Source organism: Amaranthus tricolor, chromosome 3 (genome assembly GCF_026212465.1).
Source record: "Amaranthus tricolor cultivar Red isolate AtriRed21 chromosome 3, ASM2621246v1, whole genome shotgun sequence".
In the NCBI taxonomy this organism is placed as follows: Eukaryota; Viridiplantae; Streptophyta; class Magnoliopsida; order Caryophyllales; family Amaranthaceae; genus Amaranthus; species Amaranthus tricolor.
The window spans coordinates 23,042,957-23,064,901 of record NC_080049.1 but is presented as its reverse complement, the minus strand read 5'-3'; the positions used below and the strand labels follow the sequence as shown (position 1 = coordinate 23,064,901).

At 30.9% G+C, this 21,945-nt stretch overlaps 2 protein-coding genes across 2 annotated transcripts; both read right to left on the bottom strand.

The window, feature by feature from the left end:
* Positions 1-2,970: 2,970 nt before the first annotated feature.
* Positions 2,971-4,521, bottom strand: LOC130808469 (uncharacterized). The gene has a single exon (XM_057673944.1). It carries the CDS (start codon positions 4,519-4,521, stop codon positions 2,971-2,973), a length of 1,551 nt encoding a protein of 516 aa, XP_057529927.1.
* Positions 4,522-19,276: 14,755 nt separating this feature from the next.
* On the bottom strand, positions 19,277-20,101 carry LOC130808468 (CBL-interacting serine/threonine-protein kinase 11-like). Its single transcript, XM_057673943.1, has one exon. It carries the CDS (start codon positions 20,099-20,101, stop codon positions 19,277-19,279), a length of 825 nt encoding a protein of 274 aa, XP_057529926.1.
* Positions 20,102-21,945: the final 1,844 nt, after the last annotated feature.

Below are 21,945 nucleotides of genomic sequence, written 5' to 3'. Positions count from 1 at the left end.
ATCCAACCATTACAGAAGAAATTGGACTTTCTGCTGTCCATAAACAAAAGTTTTACAATCATCCCAATAAAGTTCCTTCCAAACCTAATTTTTTAGGCAATTATAACAACAACCCAAGAAAAACTACTCCCTTCTGCAATTACTGTAAGAAACAAGGTCATACCAAAGAGTCTTGTTACAAATTACATGGCTTTCCTAATGCTTCTACAAAGGATAATTGGAACAAAAGAAAGATTGCTGCAACGACTCAACACGAAAGTTCTACCAACCTTACTGTTGATCAATACAATAAACTTCTTTCCCTTCTTAATCCAAATAATCCTCCACCCGTTTCAACTGATGATAACAATGAAGACAACAATTGTCTCCTAGCAGGTAATTCATGTTTTCTTGCTATAACTAAGTGTTCTTGGATTATTGATAGTGGGGCTACCAATCACATGTGTTGTGACCTATCTTTGTTTTCTTCTTACATTTCTATCCCCTCTAACACTAATAATATTATCACCATTCCAAATGGCACTACTGTTAAAATCGCACACAAAGGCACAATTGTTTTAGGACAACATCTTACTCTTCACAATGTTCTTCATGTTCCTACATTTCACTTTAATTTGATTTCTGTAACCAAATTATGTCAAGATATGAATTGTTCCCTTATTTTTTCCAATTCTCATTGTTCTGTTCAGGGCCCTTCTCTGAGCAAGCCAATTTTGCTTGGTAAACTTGTTCAAGGCCTCTATCATCTTGTTGACCAACCTCACAAATCCAATCAACAACATTTTAGAGTACCTTCTAATTCCATATGTTGTATGGCTTCAGAAATTGAACACACAAAGCTTTGGCATCTCAGGCTTGGTCATGCTCCATTTCCTGTCATCAAGCACCTTTTTCCTTCTTTGAATGTCTCTACTTGCATACGTACTTGTCTCTGTAACATTTGTCCTTCTGCAAGACAAAATAGATCCCCCTTCCCTCATAGTACTATTAAAACTACTCATGCTTTTCATTTGCTTCACATGGATGTTTGGGGACCTTATAAGCATCCCACATATAACAACTGCAATTCTTTTCTAACAATTGTTGATGATTTCACCAGGATCACATGGATTTTTTTGTTAAAAACCAGATCTCAGGTTCCTATTTTATTTGAGCACTTTTATTCTTATGTTGCAACACAATTCCACACACACATCCAAGGAGTCAGGACTGATAATGCTCCTGAACTCTCTGAAGGTAAAATCAAACAATTTTATCATGATAAAGGAATCAATAACTACAAATCTTGCACTTACACTCCTCAGCCAATTTATGCAAAATCCTCGTACTCCTCATGTTGCTGCCCTACACCACACCCTGAATTATGTTCACTCCACAGCAAATCAAGGCATCAATATCAAAGGATCCACTCAATTACAACTTCAAGCATATTCTGATTCTGATTGGGCATCTTGTCCCAATACCAGAAGGTCCATTACTGGATATATATTGTTATTGGGCTCATCTCCCATCAGCTGGAAATCTAAGAAACAAAGCACAGTCTCAAGATCATCAAGTGAGGCTGAATACAGAGCCATGGCATCTGCAGCAAGTGAAGTCACATGGTTAGTCAGGCTACTGGAAGAACTTCAAGTGCCATCTCTAAAGCCTGTCCTTCTTCATTGTGACAACATAAGTGCCATCCACATTGCTAAGAATCCAGTCTTCCATGAAAGAACAAAACACATCGATATCGACTGCCACTTCACAAGGGACAAAGTATTGGAAGGACTTCTTCAGCTCACTTATCTCCCTACTCAGAACCAGTTAGCTGACGTTCTAACTAAAATCTTGCCTTCCAATCAACATCAGCACTTAATAAGCAAACTCGGCATGACAACCATCCCTAGTTTGAGGGGGGGTGTTAACAATATTGCATATACCGACTCTACCCTTCCTCACACTATAAATACTTCCTCTTAACATTGTTTTTTATTTTTCAATTTCATTTAGTTTTTATCTTCTCAAAATATATATGAGAGGACATTTTCTTCTACTTTGTATATTTTTGTAATTGATGAATCATATTATCAATAATAATTTTGATCTCTTTTTCATTCACTATTTTTATTCTTTTCTTCACATATGAATTGGACTACTAAAATCAACAGTTCAATGTAAAGGAAAACCCATTTTCTGAACCAAAGCAACAAATTCAACAAAATACAACTAAATTTGCTATTATGTTCATCACTAAATCACTTTTAACACTAAATCTTGTTTTGGATTAGACTACAAAGACTAGCTAAAACATGACTATATCTTGGGTTATTACTATAATATATGATTAATTTCATAAATTATAATATTTTTATACGAACATAGCCAACAAATTATAACAAATACGAGTAAGTCTTGTATATTTATGTAGTGCATAATAAATTTAAATACAATAAACCAATTTTAAAGTAACGTCTTTTATTCATAGCAATACGATTAATTTTCATTTCAATCCCTAAACCCTCAAACGTCTATGTAAGTATAGAAATTGAAATTGTAGGGTTTAGGTGTTATTAGAATGACAAAAAGGGATTATGTTATAATAAAAGAAGTGTCACTATAAACTTGGTGCACAAAAAATGTGCACCACATGTACACTTAGTTTATTACATACTACTAGATTAACAAGAGACATTAGAGATTTACTTTCATACATAAAACATTAATTTCATAAAAGCAAAGGGAGGAAATATTATTTTTTGGGCATACAAAGGGAAGCATATATATGCTTTGACACAAACTAAATATAAAAGTCAAAACAAGCATGTAGCAATGTTAAGTATACAACATAGCTAGACATACTTTCTAATGACCTTCATCATCACCACCACCTTATTATATATTATTATCATTATTATTATTGTTGATAATTTTATTATACGTTATCAATAACATTATTATTAATATTTATAATAGTTTCATTTTTATTATTCATATTTTCCAAGTAATCTTTACTTCAATTTCACCATACTGCCCCGAAATTTTCTGAACATCAGTTCCATATCTTTTCGGCTTGAATCTTGCAGTTCCATTAGCAATCTCATCATCCCACGACGCAGAATCATAATCATATAATTTAGCACGAACATGAAAGTTGGAATTTATCGGGACTGCAACAATAGCCCTTGACAACGGAATCACCTGACCAGGCCTTATATCCATACGACCATCTTTTCCCTTACGAAAAAGCACACTCTCACCTTCTATAACTCTTGTATTCGCCGCAGATATATTACCATAAACTTGAGCAGGATCTTCCCCATCACCATTAATAAGTTTAACCTCAATATTAGCCCCTACCGCATCACTAAACACCCCATAACGAATCGTAGCAGAGCACCCATCATCCCCTGGAAACGTATCTTGTATAAACTTATCATACACCTTACTCGAGTCGAGATTACAAGTATTCCATAGAATGTATCCTCGACTACATTGAGTATAAGGCGGGCCAGAATTTTTTTTGAACAACAAATCAACATTAATTTTGAAGGTATCACAAGCCGACATTGCAGCAGATTTTGGACCCATAAGTAATGGAAAATCTCCAGCATTAACCGGTTCAGTATGACCATTATCCCGGTCATAGAAGTTATGAATAAACACTTGATTACCTTTAATTGATCCATAGAGTTGTGCAGGAATGAGATCTTCATCGGTTTTATTGATACGAAACTCAAACACCTCCACTTTGGGCCCACCACCGAAGTCATAATCTTGAGCCATTCGGGGAAATCGAGTATTGGGTGCTCTAGGTTCGGGTTTAAGTATCCCAAGTGCATTGATCACATCGGGGTATGACCAGATTTGTGTCTCGTTAATGAACTCTTGTGACTCGTCGTAAGGCTGGAAACGATCAGCACTGTTAGCATACAAAATTCTTGAAAGCCTAGCCCAAGAACCTTCCCTTCCGATCATCCAAGCAGGGGCGCCAGCTGTAGCATGCCCACTAGCTAGATATTGAGTTATACTATGCAACCTAATTGATTCACTTATCATTTGAACGACCACGATCTGATACATTCTGGCATCAGATCCACGGCCATCTAATTCGGCCAACATATTGACAGCAAGTGTAAGATTATCTAATGTCAGAGGAATGTTGCTTCTTCCTGGTGTTCCAGCTTCTAATTGAGGGTAGCTGCCATCATTGTTCTGTAGTAAAACAGAGTTTGGGTATAGGCGGCCGCGTGTAGAAGCAAACTCAACCCAAGTGGTGTTACCCCTTCGGTAGGCGTCTACGTAGAGATTTTCACGTCGTATCCTTAAGGTGATACTTGTGTCATTTGTTTGGAGTATAACAGAAATCCAGCGTTGTCGCGATTGAGTTGTGTTTGGATTTTCGGGTGGAAGTTGGCTAAGGCCGCGACAAAGTTCTGCGTTTGGGTCAGCTACTCTACCACGCAGATTTTGAATGAAGGTTGAGTAGTTTTGCCAGTTACCATCAATTCTGTAAGTTACTGTGAATTCTGGGTTTGCCATTGTGAAGTTGGGACTTAGGAAGTGTGTTTTTATTTAAGGTTTGATGTCTTTCTTGTAACAACTTATGTTCGTATTTATAGTTTGAAATGGATTTTACGGATCGTTTTACATGATAAAAATATATATTTAAAATTTATTGGGGTGAATAATTTTATTCCTTTTCACATTCAAAAGTCAAAAGTTTTAATGTTATGAATTGATTTTAGTTTAATTTATAAAAGTAACTTTCTATGAAAAACTTTTAATTTGTTTGATTATGTTCAAATTTACTACATGTGAAATTCAAAATTACCGACAGTTTGGTACTTGCTTTTGGAGTTCCTAATTCCATTTTTCTAGGCTTGTTTCAACTAAATCAACTCAAGAAATATGCAAATATGCAAATACCCAAGAAAATTAGAATAAAGGGATTTAGAATTCAGCCAATTAAATTGCCTTTAGAAAAATATTTTGCTCAATAAAAAATTAACTTACATTTTCATTATATGTATGATATTATTTAGAATTCAGCCAATTAATTTACCCTAAGGTTTGGTAAAATTAAGAAATTAAACTTTTGTTTTTCATAGGTACGGTAACAAACGTAAATCTTTTAAGATCCTATATTGATAGGATTATATACAAATTTTGACATGACAAATTTTACTTTAGAGGTGTAATTGATAGAATTATAGGTTAAGCTCTCAAACACTTAATCCCTTTATGCTTAATTGTCATAGAGAAAGTTTTATGAATTTTAAGGATGAAATATGAATTAAAGAGTGTTCTTAAAAAAAGTGATTTAGGAATTAGGGTTTAAAAATCTTACAGAATGAAGTAGTTATTAGACGGTGTCATTGCTAATAGAAAATATACAAAATAAACAAAAACTAACTTTAATCAAAGTGCAAAATAGAAACAAAAATGAAGGAAGTATATAAAAAAGACGCATTTAGTTCATATTTAAGAACTAATTTTTTAAAAATTATTTTACTCTTACATTTTTATGGGTGTGAAGTTAGATCCTATGGACCTTAAAATATTTTTGCATTACCTTTTTAAAAATTGGTATTAAATCAATTTTTCGAATCAAATAAATACTAAAAGATTTAAATGACTGAAAGAGTAATAAAAATATAAGAGTATTGATACTTAAGGAAGAGCCGAAGAGGATATGATTAAGAGTAATATATACCCTTTATTGGTCGTATTTTAGTAGTGCTCAAGGAATAAGTATAATATAGGAATATTAGGAGATAAGGATGCAAAGTTAGCATATGATTAAGCATATGCCCTTTATTTTTATAGTGCTTAAGAATAACATATCATATTAGAAAAATAATACATAGATAAGATGCAAAGTTAGAATAGCATGAGAACATAGTATAATTTGTAACATCAAATTTATGATTCCAACTTATCTCATGGATTATGAGTTCTAACCGACCAAATCCTCTATACAACATTTGGTGTATTACTTGAGTCTTGTGTGTAAACTTGGTTAATGGGTAGAACAAGACCTACTTTGGCGGAACAAATACGAGCGAGTCCTTGGTGAAGGCAAGTACATGCTTGTGGGGTCATTTAAGCCACATAATATCAAAATTTTGCAAATTTCTTTTTAAAATTAGGTTTTTATGTATACTTTATGTTGACTGACGAAAAAATGAGTTATTATTGACCTAAATATATATGAGAGGCAAATTTGAAAGGGCATTAGGGAGTTGTTGCACTTGTGCCTCTCGAAGGACTACATTAGGCATAGAAGTAATTGGAAACACCAAAGTCGTGTCTGTAACTTTTGTTAGTATAATGTGTGGTAACTTGTTTCTTTAAATAACCCTTTTAATAAATGATACGAATAGTAATCACTACAAGGAAACATATACATAGCGACAAAAAAATTACGATGGCAAATTAACTATGGTGTGTTTTTGAAAATTGTGACGAAATTGAAATGACGCAAAGCGTTTGTCGCGGGAATCTAAACTTTGTGATGACAATGACGATGGAACACAAAAATCTTCGCGTTTTTCAACTATGACGACAGTTTTAGCAACGACATACTTGCACGTCATGAGTATGAAAGCACGTGACGGAGTATTTCATCGCCCGATCTGTGGCTAATTTCAAATTCAAGTTTGCGACGTTATATATCGTCGCAGGTCCATTGTTGATTTCAAATTTTATACGTCGATGGATTGGTCCGTGGCGGCATTGTTAACGGTCATTTTAAACATAGGTAATCCAACACAATAATTGTTTACAAAAACTTAGATTTAGTTCGTTAAAACACATTTTTATATGAAAGTTTTACAATTGTTCTTTGATTTTGGTAACATTTTGGATCAACAAAAGGTCAATCATTCATTTTTTACAAGTTAAGTATTTGTTATACAATGTATTGTTGTTAAAAAGGATTTAAGTAATCGAAAATGGATGTATAGGAGAAGGAGAGTTTAAAATGGACAATTTATAGTTATAGATTTATAAGAGGATTGGAAGATTTTTTTGGATTTCACATATAGAAATAGTTTGATCACAGAAATACGATCTTGATGTAAGAATGTAATAATCGATCATTTAAGCAATCGAATGAAGTTTAGGAACACTTATTAAGAAAAGGATTTGTTGAGAAAAATTATGATTGGAACTGTGATTATAACTTGGCGGTTGTGACTAGTTTTGAGGTAGTGCGGACACAAGTGTTAAATGACCCGATACCAAAAAACATTGTTATAAATCCATACTCATAGATGGTGTACGACGCAGCTGCTAGTGTATTTCTAGAAGCATTTTATATCTAAATAGTCAAGTTAAGTACTTTCACATAATGAATATCGCTGGTACATGTAGAGGAAGATCAAAACCTTTAGTCCAAATAGTTTTTTGAGATGTTAAATTTTGCTAACATGTCGTTATATCTTGGTTGGAAGAATCACACCAAGATATCTATGATAGGTTGACTAACAAACCTCAAGACGAACTTTCGTGAGATTGAGCAAGAATTAGGGATAATAACAAGTTGGATCTAATTTGGCGCAGTTGAAGTCGAATTCAATTTTGTTTTATAGGGAGGATCCAGATTTGGATCCGGATTAATGAATCTAAAATTTTAGGATCCAGATTTGGAATTATGTAATTAATTAGATTGAGTGAGTAATCAATTTTTAATTTTGTATTTTAGTTAAATTTATTTTAATACTTATATAACAAAATTTTCAAGTTTGCACATTATTTGTGAATAAGATTTGTTGCATTTTTTATAATGCTTGAACGAGAAGTCTTGAATATAGTTGGTCCATAGTGTGGATCAGCCTTAACAACTTAATAAAATAGTAAGTATTTTTATTTAATAGATATATTTAAGTACAATCATTGAAAAATACTAATTACTATCAGAGTGCTCCATACTAAAATAGAGTTGATTAAGTTTATACAAGACTTTTACTGCTTGAACAATTATACTCCCATTATTTTCTTTTTCATTTAATTCACTTATTTATTTGATCGATATTTTGTTTTTATCTTGTTCTTTTACATCTCCATAAAATATTCTTAAAATATAGGGAAATTTACAAAAAAAACACGTTTTAAAACCCCTTTTTGTAAAAAAAAACAAAAAACACCTTTTAAGAGACTTTTTTTAAAAAAAAACACCTTAAATCAGTTTCCGGTGACTTTTGTCAACTTTCTGGCGTTGACTTTTGTTTTTATTTTTATTTTTATTTTTATTTTTATTTTTATTATTAATATTTTTTTTAAAAAAAAAATTATTTTTATTATTATTTAAAAAAATAAAAATAAATAATAATAATAATAATAATAATAATAATAATAATAATAATAATAATAATCATATTAAAAAAAACAAAAATAAAAACAAATATAAAAATAATAAAAAATTTTTTAAAAATTTTTTAAAAATTTTTTTATTATTTTTTTTTATTATTATTTTTTTATTTTTTCTTTTGTTTTTATTTTTATTTAATTTTTAATTTTTATTATTATTATTTTTTAATTTTTGTTTTATTTTTTATTTTTATTATTATTATTATTATTATTATTATTATTATTATTATTATTATTATTATTATTATTATTATTATTATTATTATTATTATTATTATTATTATTATTTTATTATTATTATTATTATTAATATTAATTTTTTAAAAATTTTTTTTAAAATAATAATAAAAATTAAAATTAAAAAAACTTAATATTTATAATAATAAAAATAATAATAAAAATAAAAAATAAAAAATTTAAAAAATAATAATAATAATAATAAAAATAAAAAGTATAAAAAATATAAAATAACAATAATAATAATTAAAAAAAATAATAATAATAAAAATAATAAAATTAAAATTAAAAAAAATAATAAAAATAATAAAAATTAAAAATAAAATAAAAATAAAAACAAAAGGAAAAATAATAAATAATAATAATAAAAAAAAATTTTAAAATTTTTACAAAAATTATTATTTTTTATTTTTGTTTTTATTATTATTATTATTATTATTATTATTATTATTATTATTTATTTATTTTTTTTTTAAAAAAATTTTTTTTAAATAATAATAAAAATAAAAATCTTTTAAAAAAATAATATTATTACTAAAAATAAAAATAAAAATAAAAATAAAAATAAAAGTCAACGCCGGAAAGTTGACAAATGGCATAGTCAACGCCGGAAAGTTGACAAAAGTCACCGGAAAATGATTTAAGGTGTTTTTTTTTAAAAAGTCTCTTAAAAGTTGTTTTTTTACAAAAAAAATTATAAAAGGTGTTTCTTTACAAAAAAGGGGTTTTAAAAGGTGTTCCTTTGCAAATAATCTTAAAATATATGATGACATAGCCAAAGCCCGTTGTTTGTAGCCCATAACATATAGCCCATAGGGACTAAAGACTATCATGAGAAAGAAGATTCTCTTACATCAATTATGATTCATGGCAAAGAGAATTTAATAAATTAAAGTTTGATAAATGAATTTTTAGTTTGTTATTTTTTATGGTTTGGTTTTCGATTAAATACTCAAAAAAGAAAAACTTTTTTTTTAAAATGACTTTAAAGGTATTAATTCTAACTTTTAAGCCAAAATGTAAACATTATTGTAAATTTTTTTATTGCCTTTTGACTTATTAATCTATTTTTCTCTTCTAAACAACTAACGATCAATACATATGTTTATCAAATATCTCTATAAATGATTAGTTTATTCAGCACGTGTAAACTGAAACAGTTAACAATCAACATCAAGCGAGAGCTACTAACTACCTTCGTGTTTTTTGTCTTATAATTTGTTACAATATTTTATAATGCTTAAACATGTTTCTCATATTCTGACCGGTAAATGTTTTTTTTCATTCACTTATTTATTTTATCTACTTTTTTTGGTGTTTACACTAGTGGAAAAAAAACGTATCTGCTGCTAATCATTTGCTGCGATTTTTTATATACACAGCAATAAATAGGAAAAAGAATTAGGAAAAAAAATAAACATTCAAATGCTGCGGTTTTAAGCTTGCCCGCAGCATATAAGCACTTGAACAACTTAATTGCTGCGGTTTTTGGCATGCCCGCAGCATTTTACACTTTCAAAAACGCGCCTTATAACGTTAAAATGCAAAGCCCTCTTCTGTTTCATTAAACATATGTTTTCATCTTCTTCAAAAACCCAGCTCTTCAAAGATCGACGACAGTTTCTTGCTTTTCAAACCCCGTTTTCATCATCTTAGTTCTTGCTCTTCTTCATCATTCTTGCTCTTCTTCATCATCTGCTGCTTCAAACACACTCGGTACATTGTTGTTGCTCTTCTTAAACCCACGAAAAACCTACGAAATTTAGGCTTAGTTCTTGCTCTTCTTCAAGGTATAATTTTTTAAAGCTTAGTTTTCAAACCCATTGTTGTTCAAGCTTCATTAATTGTGTTTTAGGGCTTAGTTTTTATACTAGTTTTTTTTTTCATTATAGGCCAAAAACCCACGAAAATTCAAGGTATAATTTTCATTTTGATTTTGTAAATTAGGTTTAAAATTATCATAATTTATGAACGTGTATGTGTTTGCTGTTTTTAAGTTTTAAATTAATCATACATTTCATGTTTTGTTATATTTTTAAGTAATTTCTTCATTTTATTTATGAATGTGTATGTAGTTGTGGTTTTTATGTTTTAGATTTATCATAATTTTTTTTTAGTTTGTAAAGTAGGTTTAATTAGGGTTGTTTATGGTTAAGTTTATTATTATTATGGTTAAAACAATATTCTTATTAGAATATACATATTTTTTGAACAATTTATAGATTATGATGGTTTATTATTAATATTGTAAAATTAGGGTTAAATGAATGATTATTACTTCATTTTGTGGTTAATTAGATTGTCGCCCTAGGAAAAGGACGTTAGAGGCGATCGTCAGACTGCAGGACATATCTGATGAGCTGTACGGGGTGTTACCTGCCACTCCTCTAAGTCGTCTGTTGTACATAATGCACCAGCACATTGATAGTGCTCTTATTACGACTTTTGTGGAGAGGTGGCAGCCTGATACCAACACCTTCCACATGCCATGGGGGGAGATGACCATAATGTTGCACGAGGTGCAACACATTTTAGGAGTTGGCATTGACGGTTCACTTCCCGCTGAACCTGCTGATGGTGACTGGAAGCTTGGCCTGGCCGATCTTTTTGGGGAGCCAATGTCGGAGCTGCGTAAGAAGGGGTATTTCACCAGCGGGAGCATTAACGTTGGTGAAATGTTGAAGCTATGCCACCGTTCTCAGTCTCTGGAGACTCAGACTACTGCGTATTACATGGCAATAGTGGGTTCCATGCTGCTGGTGGATAAGACTAGAGTCGGGATGCGGCCTCACCCTATACTTGCTGTGACTGCTGATCAGGATGAGATTGCTTGGGTTGCAGTGACGCTGGCTAACATGTATCGCCAACTGGGTATGGCAACAAGGACTGGGTGCAAGACTATTGCTGGTTGTCTGACACTGTTGCAGAAATGAATTTACGAGTACTTCCCATCCTTCCGCCCCTATCCTCGTCAAGCTGATATGCCTAACAAGACTAGGGCGGAGATGTGGTCCCCGCAGAAGCCAATTCGTGAGCTAAGCAAACTGAGAGACTGTAGGAGTATACTAGACTCCATGACAGAGACACAAGTTTTGTTCATGACCTCACACATCGTTATACTAATTATTTTAATTTTATATTATGTTGTTTATGTTAATTTTCTTTGTAAGCAGGTGGAATAGACTCCGTAAATGACTTCCCCTAGTGAATGTACGGGGCAGATCCTTCGCTATGGGCACCAATTCTGTATATAGCATTCTCCACCAACTCTGCTGATAGATACACGCGTGCATATTAGTCTCGATGCGTTTGCATTTCCAAACTCATTGCACGTCGTAAAAGAGGTCATGCCTCCTCGCTCCCTAATTCTGTGACGGCAATAGCTGTAAATCCACAGTTTCCCTCACGTATAACATCAATCCAATCAAACAAGTATGGCGGAAGAATCTACGGTATGTGATTTGGCCACGGAAAAAGTGAAAAATCACGACCTGCTGAACCATCTGAAAAAAATAACAATATATTAATATCATTCAATTGATCTAAAACATATATGATTATAGGAAAGGAAATATGGGTACCAGATAAGTTGAAACTGAAGTTAATTCCAACTGAAAATTGGTTTGATCGGTTGCTAGATCTACCACTAGATCTCCCGCGTGATGAAGATCTGGATCTACGACCCCTTGAGGATGATCTCTGTACTCGAACGCACTTTTGTTTCTCTTGAGGGTTATGCTTGTCGTTGGTCTTCCCTTCCTCGTTGGACTTGCTTGTGGCTCAGGTATATCGGTATCATCAGGGTGTAGTTCATGTTCAAGTACCTGAGACATGCATCGTACAACTGCGGGATTGGCTTTGAAAACTTCATCCACCAACGATTGAAAGTACTCTTTATCATCGGCGTTTGCTTGTCGTACTTCTTTGTTGGCTTATTCTTCTGCCTCTAAGTACTTTAACGTTTTCCAAAATGGATGTATATCGTCTAAGTACAACGAACCATGAGACCTAATTGACAAGTAACAGTAACACGCGCAAGGTAATCCGTGGGTTCTTTGAAGTACACAACCGTATTTCTCAAAAACACAATTCTCCAAGTTTAACATCCGGTTGTGCTCCATCATCAATTGTTCCAAGGCAAATATGAAAACATAACGATAAAGCGGTCTCAAAAAATTAATTCGCGACGTCCTTGAAATCGAATTCATAGATTCCTGCAGAGCTTGTCTTATCCTCGATTGCTGATTCGTTATCTGTGCGTGTGCCCTTTTAAAAAGGGTATCAAATGAGCTATTACCGCTACCCAGGTAGTACTTGAAGGAAGAGTGTTGGCTTTCAACTCTACTGGTAGTCTGGTTACCCAAGTGCAAACAGGTATTCGTCCTCGCACGCACAAATTTCTCTTTGTGAGGAAGCCATGTTCCAGCCAAATATCGCACGACCCTTCTGTTCCTAATCGACCAAGTAGACACAATCCCATCCCACCTATTTTCAAATTCAGGGGTCGTCAGACTGTTAACCAAGGGGTTCCATTTTGTTTGCCTGAATATCTGCCCTGTTGATTTCTCTTGCCGCTGCAAAATTTTTCGACCATATTCTGCACGTCATTGCCAATATGCCATACGCATAATAAATGTCGTACATCTTCATGAAACAGAAATTTAAAATTAATTGAGATATATATATATATATATATATATATATATATATATATATATATATATATATATATATATATATATATATATATATATATATATATATATATAGATCGATAATAATTAATCATTAAAACCTGTTTATCTAGAAAGACAATACGAATAGCTGCAGACAAACCCTCTTTTCGATCCGTTACAATTACGTTAGGCGTCTGAACTCTGCCGTAAATATCCCTCAACCTCTCCAACAGCCAAGAATAAGACACAGCCGCCTCATCTCACATCAAACAGAACGCAACCAAGAAGTTGTGATTGGTTGGTGTCATTCCAATTATTTCGCAAAGGGACCACTTTTGCTTATTAGTTTTTGTACGTTGTGTCTATCAACACAGCATGGGGCAACGAACGTATCATCTGCATAGATGTAGGATTTGCAATCAATAATCTACTCAACTGCCGCTCACTATCCAAGTCTGTCCAAACTACATAATTATGCTCTGTGGTCATTTAAAGACAGTGTTGAAGAGGAATCCTACTATCCATCTCTTCTCTCCTTATTGACTGTCTTACATTATAAATTTGATTCATACTAGCAAAAAAACCAGGAAAATTCCTTCTAATTGAAGTCATTATAAACGCTGGTTGCATGCCAGTTGCACTAAGATCTCGTATGTGCTGGCTTATATCGACAGTCATCCTATTTACTCTTATTTGACCATCTCTGTACACCAAAAACGGGTGGTTATGTCTTCCTCTTTCACCAGGAAACACTCTTACCGTCCAAGGTCTTTCCCCTAGTTTACGACTACTTCCTAAAATCATAAATTTACACCCACAAGCCCTACTTTTAAAACTAGGTCGGCCAGCATTGTCTAAGTTATGCAAATCACCCCTTATATTACCATAGCGGTGACATCTTAAGTACAAACTCGCTCTAGAATGTCCTTTCTTTTGTTTATATGAAGCACGTGTAAATTGAAAACCAATTCTTAGTGCTATCTCATCAGCCCAAGCATGTAAATCATCTACAGAATCAAATTCCCTATCGTTAACAAATCTATCAGAGTAATCTACATTTTCCCCTAAGTTTTAAAATCCTAAAAATGTAAATTTATTCTTAATAATTAAAAGATTAAACTATTTAATATATTAACAATATCAATTAGTTTAATAATTCAAATTTCAATATATTAACAATATCAATACAAAAATATGAAATAAAAAATTTTACTAAATAAAATACATATATAAAATAAATTAAATTAAAATAACATAAATAAATAATTTAAGTAAACACAAAAATATATATAAATATATAATAAAATAAAATAATTTACTATAATATTTAATAAATAATAATAACTTAAAAAACAACTATAATAAATAAAAAAAATTAATTTTTCAAAACAAAAATTAAAAAAAAATTTCCAGAACCCTCTCCAGTCGCACAAAATGCGCGACCAGACCTAGGAGTCGCACAAAAAGTGTGACTGGACCTAGGCTGAGTCGCACTTTTTGTGCGACTCAGCCTAGGTCCATTCGCACTTTTTGTGCGACTCTCCCTAGGTCTGGTCGCACATTTTGTGCGACTAGAGAGGTTTCTGAAAATTTTTTTTTTTTGAAAAATATCAAATCGATTAATTACTTACCGAATCGTTATCATGCTTGTATTGGTTCGCCATTGTTATTCTATGTACACTTTTAGCTTGTTTAAGTTAACATAGTGTTTTTAGAGAGTTTTAGAGAGATATTGCAATTTTTGAGTTCGAAAATTATGTAGGGCAATCTTAAAATTTCATTATATAAAATGACGATAAAATGGAAAAAGTGGCGATATTTAGTAATACCCTTTTCTTAATTGGTGTTAAATGTAATTGGCATCTTGCATATCAAACACTCCGCATTAACTCCATAGAGATATGATGTCCAAAAGTAATCCATCCAATTTGAATTGAATATGATCTGACTGATTAAAAATAACTTGTTTATATAAATCAAAATTGAATTATTTCGATATTTACACATACTTAATTATCGAAATTACTCTCACCTGATAAATTTACCTGAACATTCTTAACATGCCAAATGACACCTCTATTCATAATGATTAAAAAAAGGCACGACTAAAAATTATGATGTAACACATCCAACGTTAGTTTTTATATTTCTGTACTTGTACTCCTCTCTTTTAGTAAATTTGCGTCATTGTGTAAATTAGATTTCATAGCAGAATTATTAGAATATAATTTTATGTGAAAAGTGAAAATGAATTGTTTATGAAATGTCTTAATTAATGAGATTAAAAAGTTGAATTGTTTATTTGCAAATAAAAAAAATTAGGTAAAAATGTAGGATGATCTAAAAAAATTAAATTGTAGGTCCGTTTGGATTGGGTATAAATATTTATTAGGGTAAATAAAAGTCAAAGTATGAAAATAAAGTTAGTTAGATAGGTAATTAAAGAAATTTATTGTTAAATGCTAATGCAACACTAATATAACTAATAGTGTACTAATAATATATTAATATTACACTAATGCTACCAATAACATACTGATATTACACTTATACAACAAATATTGTAATAATACTAAACTAATATCACTAAAAGTAAACTAATATAACACTAATATGACTATTATGACTAAAAATAAACTTATACAAATTATAACATCTTTTTTTATAAAAATTATATTGACACAATCTCTTTTACGAAGGGTAATGTTTGTTGTCTCTCTACTTTCCCAAAATCCTAATTAAAACCTCTAAGAGTGAGATTTATCGGGTATAAATATCATGATGATGATGAATTACAAGCAATTTGTAGCACACTTTAAATTTTAAAGAGTGTGTTTAATTACGAATACTTATTATAACATCATAAAAATTAGTTGTAAGATTTCTGAATGAGTTGAATACTATAACATCAAAGAAAAAATAACTTAAAATGAAAAGTTTAAAAATCGAAAATTTATATTTAGTTTAATTATACTTTTTTATCTCCATAATTTTACTATAAAACACAAAAAAAAAAATTTAAAAAAAATCAGAGTTTTTAGTAAGTTTTTTGAATATTGCATAACAAATTTATAGAGTGAGACTGTGAGAGAGTAAGCAATTTGATGCACTTGAAGAAGCCAGAAGGAATTGGAGGTAAGCTAAACTCTGGAACTTACACACTAATACAAGTGTATATGATGTTGGGATGAACAATAAGGAGAAACTTGAGCAGGTTCATCCTGCAAATTTAACTCATAAATGTACGGTGTACCTTACTTCCATGTGATTACATGGGTTTCCGTACCCACCAACCATTAAATTCCCAGTCAACGATCAACACGTCAACAAAATAGAGTATAGCTCCGCAGTCCAAGTCCCAGTCGAAGTCTCCACCCTTCTAGAACATTTTCGAAAATTTAAACACGTTTCTTTTCTAAAACATATTTTCTTCGTTTTATTATATTTGCAACTGATAATAATATTTTACCACAAAATATATATCTTAATATGTAAAAATGTCAAAATGAAGCTAATATACTAGTTGGACATTTAGGCTCATAAATTAAATATTAATTGTTACTTGTTAACCATGTAAAAATTTACTAATAATCTAAAAGTCAATAATTTTTTTTTAATAAAATAGTGTTTATATTTTAACTTAAATATCAACTTAAAAACCTTAAAAATCATTTACCGAAAAAGTTGTTTTTTTTTAATATTTAATCAATTACTAAGCCAAAAACATATAGTGAACCAACTAATTTTACAACACAAATTCTTGTGTTTCTGAGAGACACTTTCTTTAAGAGATTATCTTTAATTGCGTCGGCCCATTATATATATTTTTTATAATATTATAAGTCGTCTAAAAGAATGATTTAAGTTGACATTTAAAATATTATAAGTAGATATTAAAAATACGACAAATAGATATTAATCTTTAATAAATTGGGTTTAAAATACATCTCGATAATCTTTGATTTTACAAACTCCCTTAGTCGTCTCGAATTATGCTTGATCAATTGAATCTTCATTGTCGAGATATTTTCTCTAGTTTGACTAGGGGCTATGAATTGCGTTCAATTGGATGTTGGCTCAAACGAGTAGAAGTTTGACAAGTATTGTGGAGCCCATAAGTGTGTTGTTCGCATATTATTTGAACAGCAAATTGATCCATTTTCTATCCTCCTCTATCTATAACAAGATCCGGATAAGAATCTCCAACACCTTTGGATTTTAATTGATGCTCAGAGTGATTTAGATTTAGATGACTCACAATTCCTCCCTTTGAAATTTATGGTAAAAGCAAACACTCAAAATTGATAACTTTTGTTCTGTAGTATATTTTTGTCTTTCTTTAATTCTTTTACATGTTTCTTCTATTTTTTTATTTCTCATACAATTCAGTAGCGTTAAATTTTTTATTAGTAAATTGCACTTTGTGGTCGGGTTTCACTACTCATTAATATGAAAGATGATACGCTAACTAACTCTTATTTAATATTTTTACATGCATATACTATTGATTTTAAGTGATGTCAACTGTATACAATAACTAAATTAGATCTCGCCATTTCATCCAATAATTACATGGACAATAACATGCATAGAAGTGTTTGGAATATACTATTAGAAGTGTATTGAGCTATTTGGAATCGTTCATGAAATTGTATTATTTCCCCATAAAATTGATACAAAGTTTATGAAGAATCGTTAATGAAAGTATGGGATTAATATTATAGAACGAGGGTTGAAAAAAATATAATTTTTTAATTAAAATAATTTGTCAGATTTTTAATATTTTCAATGAATTGAGTACAGTAAAATGTATATGCGGAATTTAACGTCACCCACTATGTAGACATACTTAAGATCCTAGGAAAATAATCAAATAGTAAGCTAGTTTACACTTTTACTAAGCTAAACCTTAAAATAATTTTTAAAAGTGAATCCAATCTTGGTAACTTTAGAGATAAAGTATCTGAAATTGATTTGTAATATGCTTAAGAATTACCAACTTCAAAAATCTGAAAATATAAGCTTAAAAATTACAACACGATCAAAAAACATATACTTTAAAAATGCCAAAAAATCACTCTAGTATAATTTTTCTCTTTAAGAAATAGTGCAAATTTTTTGGTTGAGAGAGAATTAATGTAGAACTTATTGCAAGTCATTTGTTTTAAGCAACATCCTTTTTATAACTTGTAATCTTCAATGACTAATTGTTATTAGATTTTTGGGCACATTTAAATTTATTTAAATTATCGTTCTTTTTTTAAAAATAAGATCTGTAACAAGTTAAAATAAAATTGATTTTTCAATTATGCTTAAACCTATTTAAATTTTTATTTTCTTCTAAATTGTAAAAATCAAGTTTTTAGCCTAAAATGTTCAAATTTTAAAATACAAAACTCTATAAATATAAAAAATTAGTTTAATTACGTAGTCTGATATTCCACACTTAAACAAATTAATTATGATTTAACTCTAAAACGTGTTTAATATTTTATCATATCAAAAATATTTGATGTTTTATAGCCTAAAATATAACGAAGTAAAACCTAGTAAGTCAATTGTACAATTTAAATTTTAAAATTGATAAAATATGAAGTATATCTTAGTATTTATCAAAGTTATGCATTTACCAATATTTTCGTACTAATTCGTGAATGATCAAGAACTCAATATACTCAGTATTCAGTAACACAATAACATAAGAGTTTTTTTTTTTTTTTTTTTTTTTTTTTTTTTTTTTTTTGAAAACACTCAATAACATAAGAATTAAATACAAAGTGTATTTAGTTGCTTTATTATTGTTAACTTTAATTATTATTATTAACAAAATTTCTTGGAACTCTGTTCTTTTTTCTCATCCCCTGAAACAGAGGTTTAATGCTATACAACAAAACAAAAAGTAGGCTTAGATTACCCCAAAATTTACAACCATTTTATAATTATAAACCCCCAAAAAAACATTAGAAAAGAAGTATTTATATACATAAGATCATTCCAGAATAACCATTTCTTCATTCATCATCACTTGGTTCTTCATACCCTTGTCGAAACCATTTATCTTCTATAATCTCATCCACACTAATCCGGGTCTCTGGATTCGGGTCCAACAACCTTAACAACAACCATTTCAAACCCGTTGACATTTTCTTCAACAACCTAAATTCCCCTCGATTCATCTTCCCCACCATTTCCACCAAATCACCATTATCAAAGGGTAAAAACCCAGCAATCATCACATACAAAACGACACCGCATGACCACACGTCCGCCTTAGCACCGTCATACCCACCACCCCTACCCGCCATAATAACCTCAGGCGCTGCATACTCAACAGTCCCACATGGATCCGTTAAAACCGGGCCGGGCCGGGTCGGATCATCAATAACCGCGGAAAGTCCAAAATCAGACAATTTAACCCTCCATTTATCATCAAGCAGTAAATTCTCAGGTTTAATATCACGGTGATAAACGCCCTGAGAGTGGCAGTATTTAACGGAGGAGATTAACTGCTGAAAGTAAAGACGGCTGAGATCTTCGTTAAATGGACCCCGCTTAGAAATCATCTCGAACAAGTCGCCGCATCTAGCAAACTCGGTAATAACAAACACTTCACCGTCAGCTGTGGCTTTAACTTCCTTGAGTTTGATGACGTGTCGGTGGCTTAACCTACTCATTGCTTGAATTTCGACAACGTTAAGGTTGTCGGGCGATTGGAATGACTTGATCGCCACCTCTTGACCACTGCGCGTATCTCGCGCATGGTAGACTTTTGCATACTTCCCATTGTTTAGGAGTTTGGTTACTTTATATTTCCCGGAGAAGTGCTTTTCCGGCATAGTTAATGGCAGTTAAGATGAAGGGAGAGAAGGATAGTTTTCTAATTTTTTAAGAGAGAGAAATATGTTGGTAAGTGTATGCACGTATCTGTAGTAAGTTGGGCGAAAATCATCAAGTTATATAATGAAAAAAATAAGGATAAAAAATATATTTATTAAGAAAAATAATGAAAGGTGGTTAGTGAATGTTGAGGAGGCAGTGTGACAAAGAAGGAGAAGTTAGAGAATCTGAATAATGCGCAAAAAAACACGTGAGATTGAGCTGGAATGGTGTAATTAGATTGAATGAGTCATCAATTTATAATTTTGTATTGTAGTTAATTATTAATTTTTGTATTATAGGAAGTATCTAAAATAAAATTGCGGTTTCAAGTTCGCGCGTTATAGTAGAAAAGTCAAGTATTGCACTCATGATGGACGGTTAGGATTCAGGAGTTGGGAGTAGGACTTAACGAATAAGGATCTGTTCTCTTCGTCTGATCTGATTGGATCTAATCTGAATTTACTAAAGTCTGATCTGATCTGATTTGATCTGGTCTAATTCAGTCTGATCTTATCTGAATCTTTCTGATCTGATCTGATTTGGTCAGATCTGATCTGATCTGATCTGATCTGGTCTGGTCTGGTCTGATCTGATCTGGTCTGATCTGATTTGATTTGTTTTCATTGAGTTTGTTATTAATAATAGTAGTTAAGGTATTATTATTATTATTATTATTATTATTATTATTATTATTATTATTATTGTTGTTTTTGTTGTTGTTGTTGTTATTATTATTATTATTATTATTATTATTATTATTATTATCATTATCATTATCATTATCATTATCATTATCATTATTATTATTATTATTATTATTACATACTACATAGTTTCTCCATCAAATAATAATATACATTACATTCTACAAATTAAACATTAAAAACTACGATGTTTCTGCTTCTCTTTGAATTGATGCCCAAATATCGTTGGCTATATTTAGTTGGATTATATCCATTTCATTCTTGCGCTCTGTGTTAAACATGTTGGTATCACTTCTTGGTTCAATGTTAACCCCACTTGATATTTGGATACCTAATTGATGTAGGCGAATAAAATTATGAAGCGTAAATGTTGACACCATAATAACCAACTGATTTTTGACCTCCATCCTAGGCATATTTTTCAATATCTTCCATTGATTTTTTAGCATTCCAAAGCATCTCTCTCAATTGTCGTACGCAAGGATGAGTGTTTGTAATTAAAATGTTCAAGCATCCTTGTAGGAGGTGGACCAACACGAAACTGAGGCATATGATATCTAATATCATCATGTTTTATTGGACTGAGGTATCCAAGAGTGTTAGGATATCCGAAATCGACCAAATAGTATTTTCCTAAATTTATAACAATAGTTAGACATTTATATTTAAACATGGATTATATGAATATGAAATTGTTGTGTAATACCTGGAGGTGGATGTGGAAACATATGTTTTGGTTCAAACAAACTATGACTCCATACTGTTATGTTGTGGGCACTACCTTCGAACCCCACATTGACAAATGTGAAAAGTCTATTAAACGAACATGAAGCCAAAACATTCCATGTTTTATTCCCTTTGCGTCCTCTGAAAGGTAAACCATTTTCATATGATATAGTTGCTTCAATGTATATGTGTCTAATTATACTCCTGGTGGACCTCTTTCTTAACTTCATTAATGTATATGTGTCGATGATTAATAATAATAATAATAATAATAATAATAATAATAATAATAATAATAATAATAATAATAATAATAATAATAATAATATTATTATTATTATTATTATTATTATTATTATTATTATTATTAT